General features: G+C 29.6%; 1 protein-coding gene across 1 annotated transcript in view; it reads right to left on the bottom strand.

Moving 5' to 3' along the window:
• The window catches only part of LOC100574081, a 36,665-nt gene that overhangs the window by 5,009 nt on the left and 9,974 nt on the right, over positions 1 to 21,682 (bottom strand). The window contains exons 2-7 of the mRNA XM_003240912.4: positions 8,164 to 8,382; positions 3,448 to 3,564; positions 3,289 to 3,375; positions 2,181 to 2,413; positions 1,837 to 1,981; positions 100 to 209 (exon numbers count right to left, since the gene is read on the bottom strand). Coding sequence (XP_003240960.1) covers positions 100 to 209; positions 1,837 to 1,981; positions 2,181 to 2,413; positions 3,289 to 3,375; positions 3,448 to 3,564; positions 8,164 to 8,382 — 911 coding nt within the window. The remainder of the gene's footprint in view (positions 1 to 99; positions 210 to 1,836; positions 1,982 to 2,180; positions 2,414 to 3,288; positions 3,376 to 3,447; positions 3,565 to 8,163; positions 8,383 to 21,682) is intronic.

A 21,682-nucleotide genomic window follows, 5' to 3' on the forward strand; every position in this document is an offset into this window, starting at 1 on the left:
AGAATTTAACTAAATATAAATCATTGATCAGACATTCAAACTAACTGACAGGCGAGTTAATTTTATGAGTATTTTTAGTTTATACTTGGTATAACTTACGTCTCCACGCTTTCTACGCTTCTTTTTCTTACGCCGTTTTCCGTTGGTGTAATCACAACTAATTGAAGGCGAAGGAGGAGACTGTGGTTGTGGAACTTGAATGCTTACACCTATAAAATTAAAAATACATTTTCTTGTATTAATACCTAAATAATTTTAAAAATATTTTTTGTATTATATAATATATAGGTACTAATGTAAATAATAATTACACCATTTGCATAATTATGTTTCATTAATTAAAGTATATTTTCATTATACTTAGTATTTTCTTTTCAAACTATTCTCTCTAATTTTCTATTTAAATCAGATAGCCAAATATAAGGTATATTCCGGTTACGCAATAAACGTTCAGACTTTTGAACTATTTATAGATTTAAAACAAATTGCCCTTATTTATGATTTATATACACGATCATGTAGTAGAAATAATATGTTCAACACCTATGCTTAGTATGTGGCTGGCTGTACATTAGAAATAGTATAATAACTAACAATTATGTGCATTGTGATCTAGGGAGTACATAATTTTTCAAAATAAATATTTTTGCAACACTCCATAAAACCTTATTAATACATGAAACATTGGACCGAAAAAAATGTCTGTTCAATTGATATCTGATAACTTGACGTTTTCAATCTATTCATTCAATTGTATTTATTCGTATTATTCATACAATATACAATTATGTGTATATAATAAACAATTTAATATTCTATAACGATGTGTGATGTAATCAAAAAAAAAAAAACAAAATAATATTCAAAACTAAAACAGAGATTGTAGATTGCAATAATTAGTAATGTAATTTAGAATTCTCAAGTCATTAAATCACAAACTAAAAATCATAAATCGTTTCTATGATTTTCAACTAGTAAATTATTTTTATAAACGTGTACGTATGGAAATTCACCTTCCGTCAAGCTAGAAAAAAATGCTAGTTATAAAAATAGTAATTTGAAATTATGCCTTTTGGCTCCGTTCCACGACAGAGTATAGAATAAAGAACAATAAGACCGGTTAAAAGACACCGTGTTCATTTTATCCGACGTTCATAAAATAAATATGAATAAAAAAAAACTGTGGCTGAAACGGGAAAACTTGGCGACGAGTTCAAACAGGAAATAATTTGAAGAATAGACACGTTGTCTATGTCATATGATGTCGGGAGCTGTGATATTGATTGGTAACATTCATCACCTAATAATATTACGGCTGTGTGCTAATCGTCGGGATGTAAGTTATGTACCAGCATATTTTCTGGCTATCGAAGCCAAAGTTAAATTAGACGTATGGAATGTTTGGCAATGGCTAGCACGTAATCTAAATGGACATGAACTATAAGTTAATAATATTCAGGTCATCATCGTCATCGCCGATCGTAGTGTGTTCCGTTGATTAGTACTTGATATGAAAATTATTACCTAATACCATTTAATCGCTACCGAAACTTATAGACATCTCAGACAGCTAACCTGCAGCGTATTCAACAGATATCATAAAAATTATATCGAAAGATCTCATATATCGACCCAGTTTTAATTGTGCGCCAAATGGCAATGGAATATATAATATACCTATTTTACGTGCATCGTGTACTTATAGTATGTTATATTAAACGATCTACGTTTGTTGCCCACACACCTATCGCCACATTTTGTTTATTATTTATTTTTTCGTTGGTTAGACTTATAAGTGATAGGCGGAAATATTTTTGTCGGGGTTTTGTCACTCACCATTATAATTGTACATAGGAGCGCCAAACATATATCCGGGGTACATATTATATGGCTGCATTGACTGATATAAACTCTGCTGATCGTCCAGACTCGATTCCTGGGTACCACCGATTCCCACTTCTGAACTCTGAGCACTGCCGTTCTGTAATAAATTCAAAATTAATTTTAATGTTGAGCAATAAACTTGGACATCTATGGATTCGGAAGTGATTCCCCGGTCTCACGTCGATCAAGGATTACAATATCAACAATAATAATACATTATAATGTCAACACCAATCGAAAGAATGATTGCGATGGTCAGAGACCGATAACAACGTTAAAACAAAATAGATCGTCACCTGCTGAGCGTCGGCAGTCGTTGATCTCTTGTGGTATCTGTTATTCGGCTGGTAAACGGCACCACCGGATATCCAGTCGGAAGTTGCGTTCGAAGGGTTGTACCAGTCGACGGGTTGCATCGGCATCGGCTGGTACAGCATCGGATGTCCGACAGGCGGAAAATGACCAGGTGGAGGTCCCATCAGCCTGGTCGCCACACCGGTGTACGGATCGTAGATCTCGTATCCGCCGCCTGCGGGTCCAACATAAATCACTTATCTAAGTATATTGTTGTGAGCCGTCGGTAGAGGGCATTTACATTGTATATGACATTGAGTTCGAGTTAAATCAAACGTATTGTGTCAAAACGACTGTTTATCGTTTTTAATTAAAACAATTAAATAAAAAAATCCCTCTTTAAATTGAGTACCTACTATTATAGTTTTACCTTATACGTTGTCGTTACTATGGCGTACCTAGCATTCCACTTTAACGCTGCACTTATAGGAGATACGTATTTATACATAGGTAATAGACGGGCACTGTTTGAGTCCTGGCGTGGGAGGAAATTTTTTATTTTATAAAATTGTCAGTTTCATTTCTGTGAATACTTTTACGTAAGCAACATTACTGTAGCAGTAGTACAACTTTCCTATACATTTATAATAGGTGTAGGTACATTCAATTTACTAATATTGAACTTTGGGTTCTTTAAAGTGAATAAATTGACAACGAAAACCACTAATAAAATAAACACTTAAGATTGAGAAAACGATAAATTACCCGCGCACGTAAGAACATCTCGAATTGAATGAGCTTTAAGTGTTAAACTATAGGAGCGAGTCATATATGCAATATGGTTTCTCGTTTAGTTGCATATAAAAATCAGTATTCACATGAAATGCTTATTAATATTTCATATTGTATCAATATGGTAGTAGACAGTTTATTGTCCATGAATAAATAATAATTGTATAATACCTATGGCGTTAACTACATTTCATACTATATAGTATACCCAATAAAACAAATAATAATCACTCAAAAGTAAGTTTGGACGATGCTTATTTCAACATCTTATTATGCATGCGGTAATAAAGTATCATAATTTATAATCATTATACGTACCATTAAGAATGTACATCATAGACGGGTCAACATATTCACCGTAAGCACACAACTCGTCCAAAGGGTTGATATCAATTGAAACACCGTCTAAAACACGCGGTAATATCGATTATACAAATTTGTCCTATAAAATAATTTTTCCGATTTAACGTCACTGACCTTCATTTTCATTTAAAACTTCAGTAATGACTGGTACACTACTGTGCTTGCGTCTTCCCAAGTAACCTTTTTTGAACAAAACGTCTTGTCTAGGCGTTGTTATCTTTGTGTATTCATCTATAGAAATAAAAATTGTTTAATAGTTTGGCAGTAGGTACCTTAGTTTATAATGAATTAATATATTAAACAAAATGTTTCATTGAAACTATTAACCATGTATAAAACTAAACAACAAAAAACAATTTTTTCATATAAAATTTAAAACATGTTTGTTTATTGTAGGTAACTGTTTATAAAACCACACCACGTGCTTTGTATATTCATATACAATATAAGTAAAATTGACTAATAAACAAGTGAATATAATGTATTTAATATAATGACGTTTAAATATTTTAATTTAATTAGATAAATAGTATTGTTTAAGAATCACAATCTCTATTTATTTTTCAAATTTGTTGAACAAAAATATTCCCGTAATACATGTCTTGAGATTTCCTAATAATAAAACACATTCATTAAAATGATATATTATAATATTGTTTGAAACATTTTAATAACAATAATATGTTGTTTGTCATCTTTCATCTGCGTGATCTATAAATATATTGAGGATAAATAAAAAACAATGTTGATAATATTACGTACACGCATTCGAAACAGCGGAATCAATAAGGGACTGGGTCATTGTCCTTAAGTGCCCCATGTACCACACCATTACCCGCAAAAGTACATAAGAGCGAAATCGTGTATCATTAAAATCATTCAATGAAAATTTAATGGATATCAACTCACTAGAAAATATAATATTATTATATATACTCTTAACCGTCATGCTTGGCTAATAAATTTATTATAATTTTAGTTGTTTATTCTGATTTCATTTTTTCAAAAACTACACAAACCAATCTCGGTTTACTTGATTGTTGACAGATTTTTTAATAATATTCTAAGTGCAATTACTACACAAATACTGTGTTTTAGATCTCTCGAAATGTTTAGATAATTATATTGTTACGTTATGTACCTATTGCATTACAGATATGTAAGTCAATATTGATAGGACGTTTGCTTCTTCTACACAAAAACGTAAACAGTGATTCCAAACTTAACAAATATAATAATATTATATTCTATTATAATAGCTGTTTGAAAATTGTACTTATTTATTTTATTATTTAAAACATTGTTATTATTTTCTCGTCAATAATTGTAACTATTTATTTATCCAGATAGTAATGACCAAATTCATGTTACATAATATTTGTATTTTAACAGATCAAAATGTACATTACGCTGGAACCATTATATAACGGTTATAAAATAAATATTTATATAAAGACATTTATGGATTGAATTTAAAAAACTAATATTGTTTTCTTTTTCAGTTTGCATACAACAATTGAAATTAACGATTTATTTTATATCTATAAATATTAAAAATTGTTTTGAATAATTAAAAGCTTAGAATATATTTTTCTGTTTATAGGTACTCATATGTATTTCGTACATACAGACATGGGATCATGACATGAGCACAAAACTGCCTTGAAGTAAATCATTATTTATATTTTATGTATTTTTGTTGTCAACGGCCCAATAAAAATAAGCTATAGGTATGTATATTGTATATTATATAATATTGTTTGGCATAAATTATTATTTTAATTTGATCTATGTAGTATTTAAAGATCTTGAGCTCTTTAAGGTCACCAGTTCGATCGTCAAAGTGTCTAGACTTAGAGAAAGAATAGAATACAGAATGTACCAAATTTTCAAAACATCTTTCGATAATGCACATCTACCTACGCTGTCCAAAACTGTAAATGCTCCAGGTGTATGAATCTGGAATACACTATACAGACCCACCTAGGAAAACACGGAGCCGCTTAAGCAGTATAAAAACTGGTCAAATAAATACTTTTTAAGTAGGAATTTATAGAAAATCCTCGTTACGACTGTGGAAATCCAGTACAAACTCTAAAGTAAATTTTCCAGGAATAATGTTCCCTGAGAAAATTCCAAGAATCTCGGCAAAATTGATGACCACGATTAAAGATATCGTTAATTGTGGTGATGACACATCCATAACGTCCACTGATCACACTATGGAAAGAATCATTGGATTTGGAACTTTAATACCTACCCAAACACTAATAATGACTGTAGTTATGTCATTATATTATTTTCTTTATAATATTTTTAACAGTGTTGACAAATTTACGTAACTTTATCGTATAAATACAATTTTACATTATACAAACTTTGTAGTAAATTACATGCCACACTACAAATAAATTATTATTTAGAATTATTTAGATGCTTGTCGTGAATGACGTCTACGCAAAGCCACTGCATATAATATTTATATTTTAGTAGGTACTTAACTCGTTTTTTGTTTTTTTTTTTTTTATTAAAATTAGTAAATTATCACCTTCAATTTATATTATCATTGTCAGTACATTTAAAATGTTCACTCATATACATTTTGTTTTATATGTTATTATTTATAGTTGTAGATTTTTGCATTGTGTCTACCTATTCTATAAAATATGGAACCTAATAAATATAATTTTGAATGGCTTTTATGAACATCTCGTAAAAAGAAAGAAAATGTATATCTAAGTATAATATTTGAGATTCTAAAATAATAATTATTACAAAAAAAAAAAAAGGCCAGTTAATTTATATATACATTTTATGTGCGCTGTGTAAGTTGTTTAATGCCGTCATTAAATTATCCTACACATAACACTTTTATACCTATGAAACATTTTATTAACTCAATAATTATCTTTCATATATCATGGGAAAAAAATTGGCTTGAATATCTTATTAAAATAGGCGTTTTTGACAAGCGTTTTTACACGGATTAAATACCTTTGGGTTTCAATGTTTATTTATTTACTTATATCTTATTCATAAAAATAAATTTCACATAATTATACGTGAAATCAAAACGAATAGCTTATAATTTTAGAATATGAAATTCCCTATGAAAACATGAAATTATTAGGTAGTAATTTTATATAGCTACAACTAAATGAATATATTTAGAACAACAGTTTCTAAATGTTCTCTGGAATGTGAAAAATTTTAGGTATACCATGCCTTTCACCACAGTTGTTTCCCAAATCAAAAATGAAATATAATAATATTATATTATAATATTGTTTTTTTTAATAATATAGTGCTCACTGATAAAATATTCCGTATAATATGATACTTATGCTTTTACTGTTTTAGATTCTGGGCGAAACGAGGAATGTATTGATTTTTCTAAGGGTTTTGTTTTTGTATTTTCTATTGTGAACGATGTTTCCGGTAGGCATGCTGAAACAGTTTTAATTAGACGAAGCGTCGTTTGAAGATCGGGCCTAGTTGATACCTACTATACTACATACCTACATGGCCGTATATGAGAAGCCATTCATCGATTTTTCAGCAGTTTCCACGAGCGCGGGGAAAACCGTATTATACAGATAATTGTTTAAGAAATATAAGCAAACGCCGTTTTAACCCAGCGGCCGGCACTTAAAAAACATTTTTTTGTAATGACTTGAAATCGTATAAAAAATATTCAAAAACATTTCAACAAAATATTCCAAAGACAATTATTATTACGTTTTCGAAATCATTTATTAGTATTTTCCGTCAAGAGAAAATAGCCCTGGCCGTTCAATGAATGAGTTGTAAACAATGCGTAGATTGTACGCAACCTATATGTACGATTACGAGCGCATTTCGTACTTACACGCTTCCGAGTACATCGTCACATCGACCGTTATCGGCGAGAGCTTTTTACTGACCACTTTAATGGGCGGTCGACTATCAGCTTTATTCATTAGCTTGCGGTGACCATGGCCAAGTCGTACGCTGCCTAAACTCATTATTACACGAGTATATTGTGCATTGTGTACATGCACCCCGCTTTTGTATTACTATTATTATTATTATTATTTTTTTTTTTTATCATCGTCGTCGTTGCGCGATCCCACGAACGACGTCTCTATAATAGTATACACTCAATGGTTAATATTGTTATTTTCGCGTATACTGCTTATACGTACTCAAGTATTATAGGTTCATGTGCATTACATTATAATAATATGTAAGTATTATGTGGCTTTAGAACCCAGAGTTTTTAACTCCAAGCAAACTGCACCTAATATCATTGACATTTTATCTACCATTTTATGTGCAAACACTTAAATTTACTTAAATTATTTTTTTCTCTTAATTAAAAGTCGTAGGATAAGATATTTAAAATTTCCCATACAGAAAACGTATAACGATTCAATTTCATGCTGGCCGATTTTCACCTACCTAACCTTGGCCTTTAAATGTTAAAAAAGTTATATTGTAGCTACAATAAATTACACGTGTACCCACAGTTTTTTTTCGATTTCGTTCATTACTGTTACTATATTATATAAGTGACTATAAATGAGAAATTATACATAATATGCAGACGATGCTCAAAACTCTTGGTTATAGCAAAGCAAAGCGTCGCAACTCACAAGCCGTTTATTTACAAAATGCTGGGTAGGTATAAATACATCATACAACCTATACTTATACGATATGGATTTTATCAGTGGCAACTATAATACTGTGATAATTGTTTTTACGCGTGTTCTGAAAGTGGACAAAATGGATGGGGCGGGTCGAATAAAACCAACTTTTCCGTTTACTTAATATTTTGTTTTCGCTTACCCTCGTTAAACGTGACGGTCGAAGATTCCACGTGATTATTCTGTGGACCGACACCCGTTGAATTATTATTTCGGTTCGGCAACTGATGCTGTTGGTACGCAGTTTGGTGTTGAGTGTGATGACTTCGTCTGCCTGCCGCCGCGGCGAAATTCGCCGGTTTCTGGTCCGTCGCGTGACGGCCGGACGATTGTTGTTCGACAGCCGCATAAGGTTTATCCGCTGAAACAGTTACATAATGTTTTTTTTATTGTTTCCGGTTAGTCGTAAAATATAATAATGATAATAATATCCTGAAAATTATTGTTATTTTTATAATTATAAACACTGTTATAAATGTGTATTGTCGAATTGTTTTACATATTATTTTACGTCATGTCTTTGTGCCTGCGCAGTGAGCATGTGTCATGGACCATGGTTGCTGTACAATATTGTATAATAATAATATTATTATGACATTCTAGTAGTAATGTTATGCGTATATGCATATATTATATTTTCATTGATTATAAATACTCGTATTATTATTGATTATAGATATTAAACTATCTGACTACACCCGGGTGGTGAATTAGAATTTATAAAATGTTTTTTTTTTTTTATAATGCAGTGTTAAACCTCGGCACCTCTGGAGTATTGTTATATTTTATCTTTCGAGTTTTCCGGTTCAGAAAATGGATCGGTCGCATAAGACTTATTTACAATGTACAAAAATCTAAGCACGTGTTAACGGAGCCAGTCGTTTCGAAGATCGTCTCAGACAAAAACGGGCATCACTTTCTTTTATAAATATAGGAGAAAATGTATACCTATATGTATGGAAATTCCGGTAACCCGCATAAAATGGTGCATCCAGAATCTCTTTACAATTGTCGACACACGTTTATTTGATCATCAATGAATCTATCATTTATAACGGTATCGTAGCCAGGTACCTACGGTGACGGTTCGACATAAACCGCGCGTTAAGTGATCTGTATACCTGGTATTTATGTAACAGAGGCGACCGAACCATGGATGAATTCCTTGTGTATTACTATAATTAGTAGTATTTAGGTAGGTACTCTTTAAATTCGATTGTAAAATGTTTAACGATAAGAACTGGATTTTATATAATATACGGCATAACAACATTTCGTTATAATAATATACACAATAGCCTCAATAGGTACCTACTAACATTTCGAAATCAGGAGAAAAAAAAATAATTCCGCTTAAAACATTTTATTTGGTGAACGCCAGTAAACGAATACGGCTTTTAACTTTAAGTGTAACAAAAACAAATATTAATTAATTAGAAAAAAAAAACAAATTGCCTTAATACAAAGTAAATATTATCAAAGGTCCACGATTAAAACATCTAGTGAGTATAATATCATATTATAATGGCAAAGGTGTTCTTTATCATCACTCGACACCGGGTTCAAGTTTAAAGAAAGTCATCGTTAATAAATGTTCACAGGTGATTATAAATTTATAAACTTAAATTATTGATGTATAATTTATGAGAACTCCTTGGCAACTTCCAAACTCTATATACCTATACACTGCAGCGTTTGAAGACGGTCATATAAATAGCCAGCCCAAATGGTTATACGGCCCGTGCGATAGAATTATTTTTAGTGTCGCACAAGTAGATTTGACATTTAAATATGAAAAAAGTAGATTTCTCTCATTAATCATTTTAACAATGCGTTCCTGCAATGATGGTCTAACTCCATAAATGCGTAATGGATGACAAATTGTTTAACCAACAGTGCCTGGTATATGTATATATAGGTACTTATAATTTGTACTACCTATAAGGTTCCAGAATAATAATCTTCCATACACATTAAGCCTACGAGAGTTTATTAATTTATCTATTAAAAACGTATAACAATGTCTTTTAAAAATATTATACAAACGTATTATACACGAGTAATGTTATTTTCACTATAAATAAGAAAATTAATACCTCGGAACCACCTTTAGATACCCGTGGGTTAATATGTTTAAAGGATTTTTTTCCGAAATTATATAAAGTTATTTCTCTGAAAAAATAACACATTTCAACGAAATAAATAATTCGGCTTTGTATAGTATGTCTTAAAAACATTTGAAATATAATCCATGTTCCTAGCGAGTAATGATCAAAGGACGTTTTCATAATTGTTTAACCTCGTTACCTGGTTGGATATAAATTTATGTTATAAAAGGGAGCAGAAAAATATTTGTAGTATAGCATATTATTTTTGCTTATAATCTATTTTTGCCTAAACTCCAAATGTATGAAAGAAAAGAAAAAACAATACAGACTTCTTTTAATATATATGTATCTGAAAATTTATCTTATGTGAATTTAACTATTTAAGCATAAAATATTTGTATAATTGTATGAACAAAACAATTAATCAGTGACATTGTTAATTCGTTTTCATATTACCAATTAAATAAATGTTTTGATTATTATGGGTCACCTTGATCGTTTTTAATAAAGGTCGTCTGCCAAAAAGTGTAACAGCATTTTTGTAATCAAACTGTATTCGACCGGAAAATATTGAATTAGACAGGTGCTTAAAATACTACTGGAATAAAAACAAAATCAATTATATTTTGAATCCATTCAAATGTAAATTAAATTGAAGGACAGAGAAGTTTTAATTTGAATTTATAAACTTTACGACACAGACCCCCCCCTCCCATCCCATTAACATCTATTACCATAAACAAAATATACGCTATTATATTCAAAAGTTCTACGACATAATTATTACTTATAACATGGTTTATATTTCACAAATAATAATATTATATACATATTATTGAAAAATTTACATTTTTGTATTTTTAACTTCATAATATGTGATAACAGGTTAATTTTTTGCAAAATCTATTGGGACGATCATATTTTAGAAATTTAATACCTAGTATTGTTCTAATTACCTATTGTTTAAGAATACAATAATATATAATAATAATCAAATCATAAATTATATGCACTTAATTGCTTTTAAAAATACATTTAATTAATTTTCGTCACGTTTAGTAACACGAATGACGTTAAACTGTTCGAAGTTCGAACATAATATTATATTAGGACACCATATTACTATACACCTAATCAACATTTTTGAATCTTTAAGTAGTTTTACATTTTAAATTTTTTAAATGTTAAATTTAATATTATTATTTATTACGTTTAATAGTTTTAATTACCACAAAATGGCTTATCGTTTAATGATATCGCTAAATAATCATAAACGTCTAATTACGAAATGTTTATTGATGCTTTTAACAAAAGGTTAACAACATATAATATTGGTTTTTTTTCGGTTAGGTTCTAGGTATCTAATAAATTATCAAATTTATGTTTCTCAAATTAATGTTATCTGTCTGAGAACATGATACTATCTGTATCATGACCCGTAATAATTATAAATTATAATCATAATTATAAATTATGTACATATTCAATCAATATTACCTACTTGGCGCATAAAGGACATTTTTAGAAAGAGTTTAGAAAAGTTTTATGCTGCAGTAACTATACGAATTACAAATTTAACTTAGATACTAAATGGTATATTATTATGACATAATATGTTATGTATATTAAATATAAAAGTACTATATAATATAGAGAAAATGGTGAAATATAATTAATTTTTTTAAATAGTTGAGTAGCCTATAAAAGCAAGTACACATTTTTAACATAATCATGGCAATTTTAGTTAACCTCGTTGTCACAGAAAAATTGTTTTTCTGTGACAGTAGGTACTCTGTTCAGAACTGTTTCCAGAATAAAATGATTTACAACGCAAACAGTTTGGATTTCTACTAATATAGCATATTATATTATATTTTAAGTAGGTTATTTACTTATCATGGCAATACCAGTTCATAGAAGAGCATAAGTCAATGGGTTAAAATAAATTTAACAATTATTTTTTTTAATTAAATATATTTTGTTATCTGTTTATTCATTTATTTCCTAAAACCATATCGAATAAAAATCTGATGAAATATTATGTAAATTTTTTTTAAAAACTTGTACCTATTTCAAGTTATTATATGTTTAATAATAATTATACGTCGATAACCAATATTAACCTGTAATTAGCTTAAAAATAGTGGTTTAGTAGCATACCCTTCATAATATGTAGTTAGATTCGAGTATATTAATGCTATGAAATCTAACATACAATCGTGCATTTTCCAGTAATCGGGGTAGTTTTTACTAAAATATTATGTATAGGAGCCATATTTAAATTAAAAATGTATGAAATATATTTTTTTAATTACGTATTAATTACTTATTTAAGAAAAAAAACTATTATAAAATTATCATCAGAATCATTTTCTTAATAGGTTTTGTAGACTACACATCATTTCATAATATTAAATTCATTAATGAACTAATATTTAACAAATTATTATTTTAGTTTATTTTTTTTTATATTTTGGCACAAGATTGGACGGTCTAGGGGTGTATTCATTGAAAATATATAAATAGAAGGTATCTTTCTATAATATTATATAAATATGATATAAAAGGTTGATCTTTTCGGTACCCCGTGGCTTTTGCGTGGTTGGCATTTAAGAAAACATAGAACCACATTTCACAATAATGCAAATTGCAAGGGTCGTTTTAAGATTCTATCCATTGTTCCTTGTATAATATAAGATGTAAATTTGCGGGGACGATGCATTTTCAAATGTATACAACAACTCGTATATATACTCGTTTGTATGAAAAATATCGATTGTTCTTATACCACGAAAACGCCTATACAAACATAATAGTTAATTTTTTATAAACATTGTGGCATGCTATACCATAATAAGCAGTTGCGGAAGGTATGTGCCGATCATCGAAGCTATCATAATATATTAAATCGTATTATTATTTATTATGCGTCGATGTCCAAATCAAAACGGTTCATATTTTTCACTGATTTCGTTCACAATTACAATTTTTCTCATCGACAGTTTCGGCGAGATTTTTTAAATAAGAATACCTAGCTAACTGAAATTATACAACAAACTTCCCGTCAACAACATATCTACAAAAAATAATGTACAATACGAATACTGGTGGAGACGTTCCGCATACGCAACCATAGGCGCAAATAGGGGGGGGGGCTTTAGGGGTTAAGCCCTCCCAAACATTTCCTACATTTTGTTTTAAGCTTATTCAATGTTATCAAAGTAAGGCCCTATCAGTCCTATTAGCCCCCCAAATCTCAAACGCTATTTGCGCCTATGCGTACGCATCACATAATTTCATATCGATTACACAAATACGATTAATAATAAATTAATAAACCATGTACAATATTTTTATGGGTGTATAAGAACCTTTTCTGGTAAATAAACCCCTTGTCATCGGGCATACAAAATCACACCGGTGAAATGCACGTATGAAATTGGTGGTGACTAAACTTTTCAGCCGCCGACGTGTTATATCAATATTTATATGCATTATTACATGTTACGACAATAATGACAGACAACGGTATATGGTAATCAATAGTTTTAAATATTATTATGATGGTACGTCGCATACGCTGCGAGCACTTGAAATTAATTTTTTTTTTTTGGTGTCAAGGCATATATATACCTACTTCAAATTGACACAAATAATATCAAAGGAAGCCTAGTTCTGCAGCACACGACGCAGATGTGCGTGTAATGTGTAATGTCACAATACGGGATAATCGTTTTTTTTTTTTTTAACCTCCATTTTTATTATTATTATTATTCACGTCAATGACGATCATCGGTGTACCCACACAATTTTTTTTTCAACCCGTTTATACACTTGCAGATGTGCAGTGCAAAGTGTATACCTATATTTTTTCGTGGTTGTGCATCGAACATCTGGATGTTACGTTGTTATATTGCAATAGAGGACGGACCACCTCGGGGATAGCCGTCGTGGGGATGGTCGTCGAAACACATTTTTCGTTTACGGTACCTAATAAAATATATTATCTCTCATATAATAATAAATTATCATCTCAGTCGATTATTGAAAATGTATTATAATAATTTTATTATTATTATTATTATTTGTCAGATAAACGTCTACAACGCTTGTTGGTCTTGTTCGACCCTTGCAGTAGTTTATATATTTCATAAAACGGTCAGGATGATAAAATGACACGATGTTACTTTGCACGTAAGATTCCATTTGAATAGACAGCACATTACACCATGTATGGTGAAAAATAAAAATTATATGTAACCACATTTTGTGAGCGCGATAAGTACGGCGTCTGTTCGAACACGTGCAGCGGAAGTAATGGTTTCTACAAATGATTTTTCACAAGACAATAATCGAAATATCATAAGACACAACGATATTGACCATACTATCATAAATAACGATGTGCTGCCTTCGTAAATGTATTCGATAAATGAGGTGAAAAGGCCACGCGTAGATATATGTACGTACCTATTCGTCTTATAGGTGTGGCGTGGCGCCCTATGATATTCGGAGATAACGAAAAGTATTGGATAATTAGGATATACGCGCCATATAATGAGTCGAAACAAAACAATTTTTGTTAGCTCCCGAAACGGACGTCGTATATCCGAAACGATATGAATTCTGAAATTATAGAGCAATTTTTTTCATATATACAAAATATTATATAAAATCATAGTTTTACAGCTCGAGGCGGACGGTATTGTATATTAATAATTATCTATACAGGTTACGCACAGCCAACACAACCGTGGTCGTATAAATGCGTTTCTATATCGCGAATAAACATAAGAATATTGTTATCGTACATAATATAATATAATGTCTATACATGGACGATGTAAGCTATCGATTTATTACGGGACAGCTGCGTTGACGACGGATTTACGTAACGCAGACGTCTAGACGGCTGCAGCAGTGCGCGGCGAATTGAAAAGTGTGCGAATATAATAATAATAATTAAATATTATATTATTACACTGTATACAAACGCGTCGGGTTAAGGTGCAGTATATCATAATAATAGTGTGCGCAGTGGTTGTATATTATATTCGTAATGAAATATAATTGATATTATTTCATGTCGTTTAAAAATGTATTCGTTACGCGTGTATGTGACGACCCCCTTTAGGAGTAGAACGGAGTGTGGTTTTAAATTATCGCGTGTATGTGACCATTTTTAGGAGTAGAACGGAGTGTGGTATTAAATTTTCGGGTATAAACTATATAATATAGTATATAGGTAGATAGAAGACTACTGTGTCAAATATAACTGGTATGCGTTTATTCGGAAAGATCATATTTTTTACGCAAATACACAACATTTTCCCTCGGCATTAAAGAAAAAATCGCGAGCTACCGCAGGAGGTTGTATTACGAAAACTCCCGTTTTAAACGAAATCACCTTTTAGTTATTCGGGTAAGTAGCTGTGATTAAAAAAAAAACAGTATTGGAGACTGCATTTTCGCCGAATATTGTATTATTATACCCATCACATGTAAACGAAAAACTACTCTCCTACAATTGTTTGATAGGTATATATATATTTATATGTTTTCAAACCAATCTGCCGTCTTTGCATCGTATCTTTTCCTCGTATTTATGATTAATAAAATAACAGGGTAGTTACCCCACACTATCGATACAATGACGTTTGTATACTGAACTACTGGATGTATGCTAAGATATTTATATATACCAAAATACAAATGCAAACTTTGTAAATTGCAATACCTATTGATGATTACAGTGTATTGGAAACTCTTATGTCATATCTAATTTAGTCACACGAGTCTTGTGTAAATAGTAGGTAGGTATTATACCTATATTATCGTGCGTTTATGTTATTTAGTTATAAGAACGTAATCATAGGTATAACGTTTCGTGTTTAATAGTTTCATAAGGATGGTGTAATAACTAAAAATAACTTAATAATTGTTTTTAAATCATGTGAAGAAGTCGGCTTCATTAAATAAATTAAAGTTTAGGTTCTTTAGAAAAGCTCATAGGTAATAACTAATAATCCATGAATAATTGATTATACAATGTTTAATATATATACACATTACGTATTGTATTTGTAAATTATGGATGGAATCAAAATAATTCAATAGAATTAACAAACGAATAACATATTGAGCTGTAATTGAACATAATATTAAATGTATATGTTCTTAAAACATTTTTTTTAATAGTTCAACTTGTATAAGACTAAATGTAAAATGTTGGCAAGATATAAAAAAAATTGTTTTGTATTTTTTGGATCTCGACAACATGGGCTATTGGGTTTGTATTAGTGGTCGTGGTTGTGAACGGGTAATAGAATACACGGGTACACGGAGTCCGGGCACACGGGTAAAAATTATATTAAAGCCCGTGTTTTTTAATACCTGTGTATATCCCTGTATAATACCCGTGTATATTGCATATTAATTCAGAATTCAAAAATACTTTATGTTACGTTATGTGTATTCAAATAATTGGTTATTCATTAATAATACAAATTTTATAGCCCTCGATTACTTACCTACCTATTATTTAAGTATGTTATGAATATCTAAGAGTTTTGCTTAAAAAACACAATATAATATGATATGCTCTGTCATATTGAGTTCAGAAAGTGGAGAATCGTTAAGTCAGAACTGCAAAGTACTGAAATAAAATTGTATTTGAGTTGCAAATATATGAGTATTTTAGCTCACGGGTATTTAAATACACGGGTATACACGGGTATTTTTATTACACGGGCCTTAACCACGTCTTTCGTAAAAACACAGGTTAGTTCACTACACGTATAATCGAGACCTCTAGTTTGTGTGGAGGTTACTGTACGGCTGGAATACGTGGTTTTATGTAAGGCAAGGATTTGTCGCAAAGAACCCGGATGGTCACCCATCCGGGTGCCTGCGGCGCCGAACGATACTTGACCACATCACGTATTAGGGACTGCTGAAAACCACCAAGCCACTAAAAAATATAGGCCGTAGCCTATTGCAGACTATAGGTATTGTGAAATAGTGTTCACTCAGTATATAATAATCTGTTGATATGAACCCCAAATGTGTATACTAGACGGGCAGTGGTATTACTTTATTGTGGCCGACAACGGTACACAATTTTTTATGATAGGGTTTGAATTTGACCGGGTGAAAAATAAAAGCATTACGTCACGGTCGGCGCAAAAAACGAAGACGTGTTTACAGAGAATTTGACGCCAAAATGTCGTCTATATATTATCGTTGATGACAAAAAAAAAATTGGATCTCCTTTTGCTATTTTTCTTAAGGATTGATTTAAAATTGTATCTTTTATGTAACAGTCATCTATCAAACAAATATATTTATCACGTGTTTGTATTTAGACGTAATTAGGTACTGTTTTAGTAATATCAATTTGAACATATTTTATTGATTTAATAAGCAGTATAACCTTGATTATAATAGTATAATTTATCTTTTTGTTATCAGTCGTATTTCATTTAGACACATACCCGGACACATCATATAATACAGATAGAATAAACCTGTAAGGCAATTTAAAATTTAAATTCAAGTGCCTACCTAGAATATGTCAATGGCATTATCAGTTCGGGGTTTAAGTGTGATGTAACCTTCCCCAAAACTAATTTATAAATTTAAATTATCAATTTGGCAGCGCAATGGAAAATAAAATTATTTTCGACACCATTTTACAAGCGCGTAATATTGACATTCACGTTCAGCAGCTCACTTTTAGTTTCGATGCGTACGAAGTAAGTGATTATAATTGTGTGACCGAATACCGAAGTATAGACGTGTAATAGAGATAGAACACAACCATATGTTACCAATCGAATAGCCAACAAGTAATATTTTTTACTAGAAAGCAAGAATTATCTGTCTTGTATAATAGTCAAAAACTTTAAAAAGTGCAATCAATTTCAAGTAAATTTAATAAAAAATGTTAATACGTTTTCAGATTTTTTAACGAATTACTAGTTTTAATGGGACGATGGAAAAATATAAGTAGGTTTTCATAAAATAATATGGCTGGTTTCGAAATTTTTTCTTACTTCTTAGTTTAATGATATACTATTATATATATATACTTCCATTTATTTTTTTTTTATTATTATTGAATACAGCTTAAATGTAATTATTCAATAATTTGTAATTCGCCTATAATATTATATTTTATTATGTTTTAATGTTTTATTGTTATATGTTAATAAAAATATATAATTTCACAAGTTCGTTTTATTGTTCATTAATAATTCAATTTGTACGTAGGGAAAAGAAATGGTAATTATTATCCTATTTGTATTTTATGCCACTGTTAGGCAGTTCAATAATTTTGAATGGTTTTTGTTTTACTACCTAATGTATTAATTATGTAATCTAGCACACCACAATCAACGTTCAATCCATTAGCTACATTAAAATATCTTTTAACTTCAAGAATATATTAAATATAAGAACATTAAACCAATTCAAAATAATATATTAAGGAATGACAATATCGTAAGTACATATAATATTACGATATTAATAACTAGTAGGTGGTATATGATAAGTATTGTAGTGGAAAGAAACAACTTTAAATATTATAAAGTATAAACATAATGATTCCCTACTTTTAATACCAGAGTTGTTTTTGGAAATTAAACCAATAGCTTAATATACCGTGTGTCGACCAAAACAGGGTACACTCTATAACTCAGTTACTTTTATTATTTAGTACCCAATACATATGACTTATGAATTCGGTTTGCGGGACATGTTACTTAACTATTGGATCATAAATTCTTAAGACTTACAATTTTTCAACTCTTGTATTTTGCGCATGCGCAACAGCTTCACTTTTTACCCTGTTTTTGTAGACACACAGTACCTATAGCTGGAAAATTCATCGCATCGTGTGGATCCAATGGAGCAAAATGTGACGTAAATTCGCAACCTAATGTGTAATGCGTGTCCTTCACAGTTATTATGTGAATGAACATTATTATAATAATATGTGATTCCCATTAGATCAATATATACCAGACAATCAAGAACACATTTGTATTCAATCTATTATTTTATTATCAGAATTTCAATATCATTTAATTTGCAATACTCTCATGTCTCGCCTATATTAATATATTATGTTAAATTATTGTAAGTATCAGAAACGGATTAATAGTTGTGAGAATCTTGACTTAAAAATGTGTTACATGTAGTAATACATTATAATACTTACATTATCTTCAAGTCTGTATAGCACTCGAATTTTATCTTAATAAAAAGTAAGATTATATCAATATACGAGCTATTTACACGAACATAATACAGTAATAAATGTTTTGGGTTTTGTATATGGCAACACGTGTTTTTGACAGCTATATATTGTATTAAATATACAAGTATTTACATTTAAAATTTATTATTGTCTAGCAATTTCTAAAAAAACATTTCCAGTTTTTCTTTTAAGCTTGTTTAAATTAAGGTATAGGGTGTCCCGCGAGGATTAACCATCGAGATATCTCCTGAGATTATAATATATATATAATAAATCTGTTTTTTATTATTAGACACACTGAGACATGGACTACATATTATATTCTTTTTTAAATTTAATTAGATTTTTTGGTAAAAAAGTCAAAAATGTATTTTTTAAACAATTGAAGATAGCCATTTTAATATTTTATAGGGTTTATTTTTCTGAAAATGTTGACCTTTCAACAATTTATTTTCAAGAATTGTTTTATTTTCAGGTAAAATGGCAAAAAACCGGTTTTTGACAGGGCAGCGAGTCCCCTCTACGGTTAATGGATTTTTCCTCACAGTATATTTTATGTAAATAATAAATTTATTTAATATTTCTAATTTCACTTTTATAAAAGATGAATTTAATGAAAATTCGTAGGTAATAAGTGGCACTTGGCATTTTTTCAAATATTATTAGACCGCAATCTGTTTTTAAAACACTTGGATCTAAATCAGATCATATATTAAGAAGAGAATGAGTTTTGTATCAGTATTCAGTATAATTTATACTTAATAGTGACGAAACGTTGAATGAAATTATACATTATTGGCACATGACACATGTATTATACAAAAATAATCTTGTTTAATTTCACATTTTAACGTGCACATACATAGAATGCCATACTCCCACTTTTTAAGAGGTTTTATATAGGCAATTTTAATGACATTTCGAGGAAAAATAAATATCTTAAATTGGTCCCCTAAATGTAGAAAAACAACCATTTAAGGTACAACCACAACAAACAAAATGTATACACGATAAAGAAGACAATATTTGCTGTGTCGTAGATTTTTTGATTTTGAAAAACATAAAAATATCGGATTTTAAATCAATTATAATGACCTTTTTTTATTAATGACACAAAAAAATTAAAACGCTGGTAGATATATTTTTTTTTTAATCACCTATAAGTACATTTAATTTCTTATGATTAAGCTTACTTAGTACGAAACTGTTCTCTGTAAATAATTTATAGGTCTTAAAACATAAATTTGTTAGTTATTTTAATTGTTTTAAGGTTACAAATTAAAAGTGTATACGTCATATATTACTATAGCTGCCTAATAAATTATGATGTAACGAAAACTATCGGTTTTTAACACTTGTTCGCACAATAATTATTATACTTTTCTTGGAACTATACTACCAATAAAAATAATTTACAAAAACTAGTAAATACTCTTATCGTTTCTTTACTTAAATAGAATACCTACACAAAATATGTTATATTTGTATTATATGCAAAATTAATGCTACTCAATTTTAATTTCTGTAATACAATTCTATAAAGAGTTTAAGCAGCAAAATGTTGAAGGCTATAGGTCAATAATACACCTCTAATACTTATATACATTCTGGCATAGTCTAGGGTCAGTATAGTTGATATTTCTATGTTCCATTGTATGTTTAGTTTCGCAGATACATCAATCAATGTCTTTAGTGAGTATTGCTTCGATTGTTATCGTTCAGACATTTCACATTATAAGTTACATTTTAAAAGTGCTTTATTATTTCTTTTACAATTATTATTAATATAATAGTATTAGTCGCATTATGTATATTGAAGATTTTTACAAAAATGTACAAACAATTTCTAACACTTTATAATAAACAACTTTCAGTAGTGGATCAAAAAAAGGAGTCCACAGCACCTTGAACTTTTATACTTTAAACTTCTTAAAAAAAAATAGATGCTTGACATTTTTAAATACATTTAATGTAATATAAATTAAAAATCAGAAGTCTGAGTTCCTATTTTATTAAACTTTTGATTTTCACACCTTAAAGAAAACAATCTTAGATTCAGCACTGAATATTTTCACTATTTTGTTTTAATCTTCAGAACGTAAATTTCTAATTAAATAAATTTCGTCAACCTCAAGAGTTATATTTTTGTTTTGTAAAATCAAAATTTTAATATGAGCCTATACGTAAAGTATTATTGTTACAAATATAATACAAGTATTGACAACACAATAAATTTTAATGTTACAAATAACTGTTTTTAGTTACACTTTAAAACGAAATTATGTGTATAT

Source organism: Acyrthosiphon pisum, chromosome A1, assembly GCF_005508785.2.
Source record: "Acyrthosiphon pisum isolate AL4f chromosome A1, pea_aphid_22Mar2018_4r6ur, whole genome shotgun sequence".
NCBI lineage: Eukaryota > Metazoa > Arthropoda > Insecta > Hemiptera > Aphididae > Acyrthosiphon > Acyrthosiphon pisum.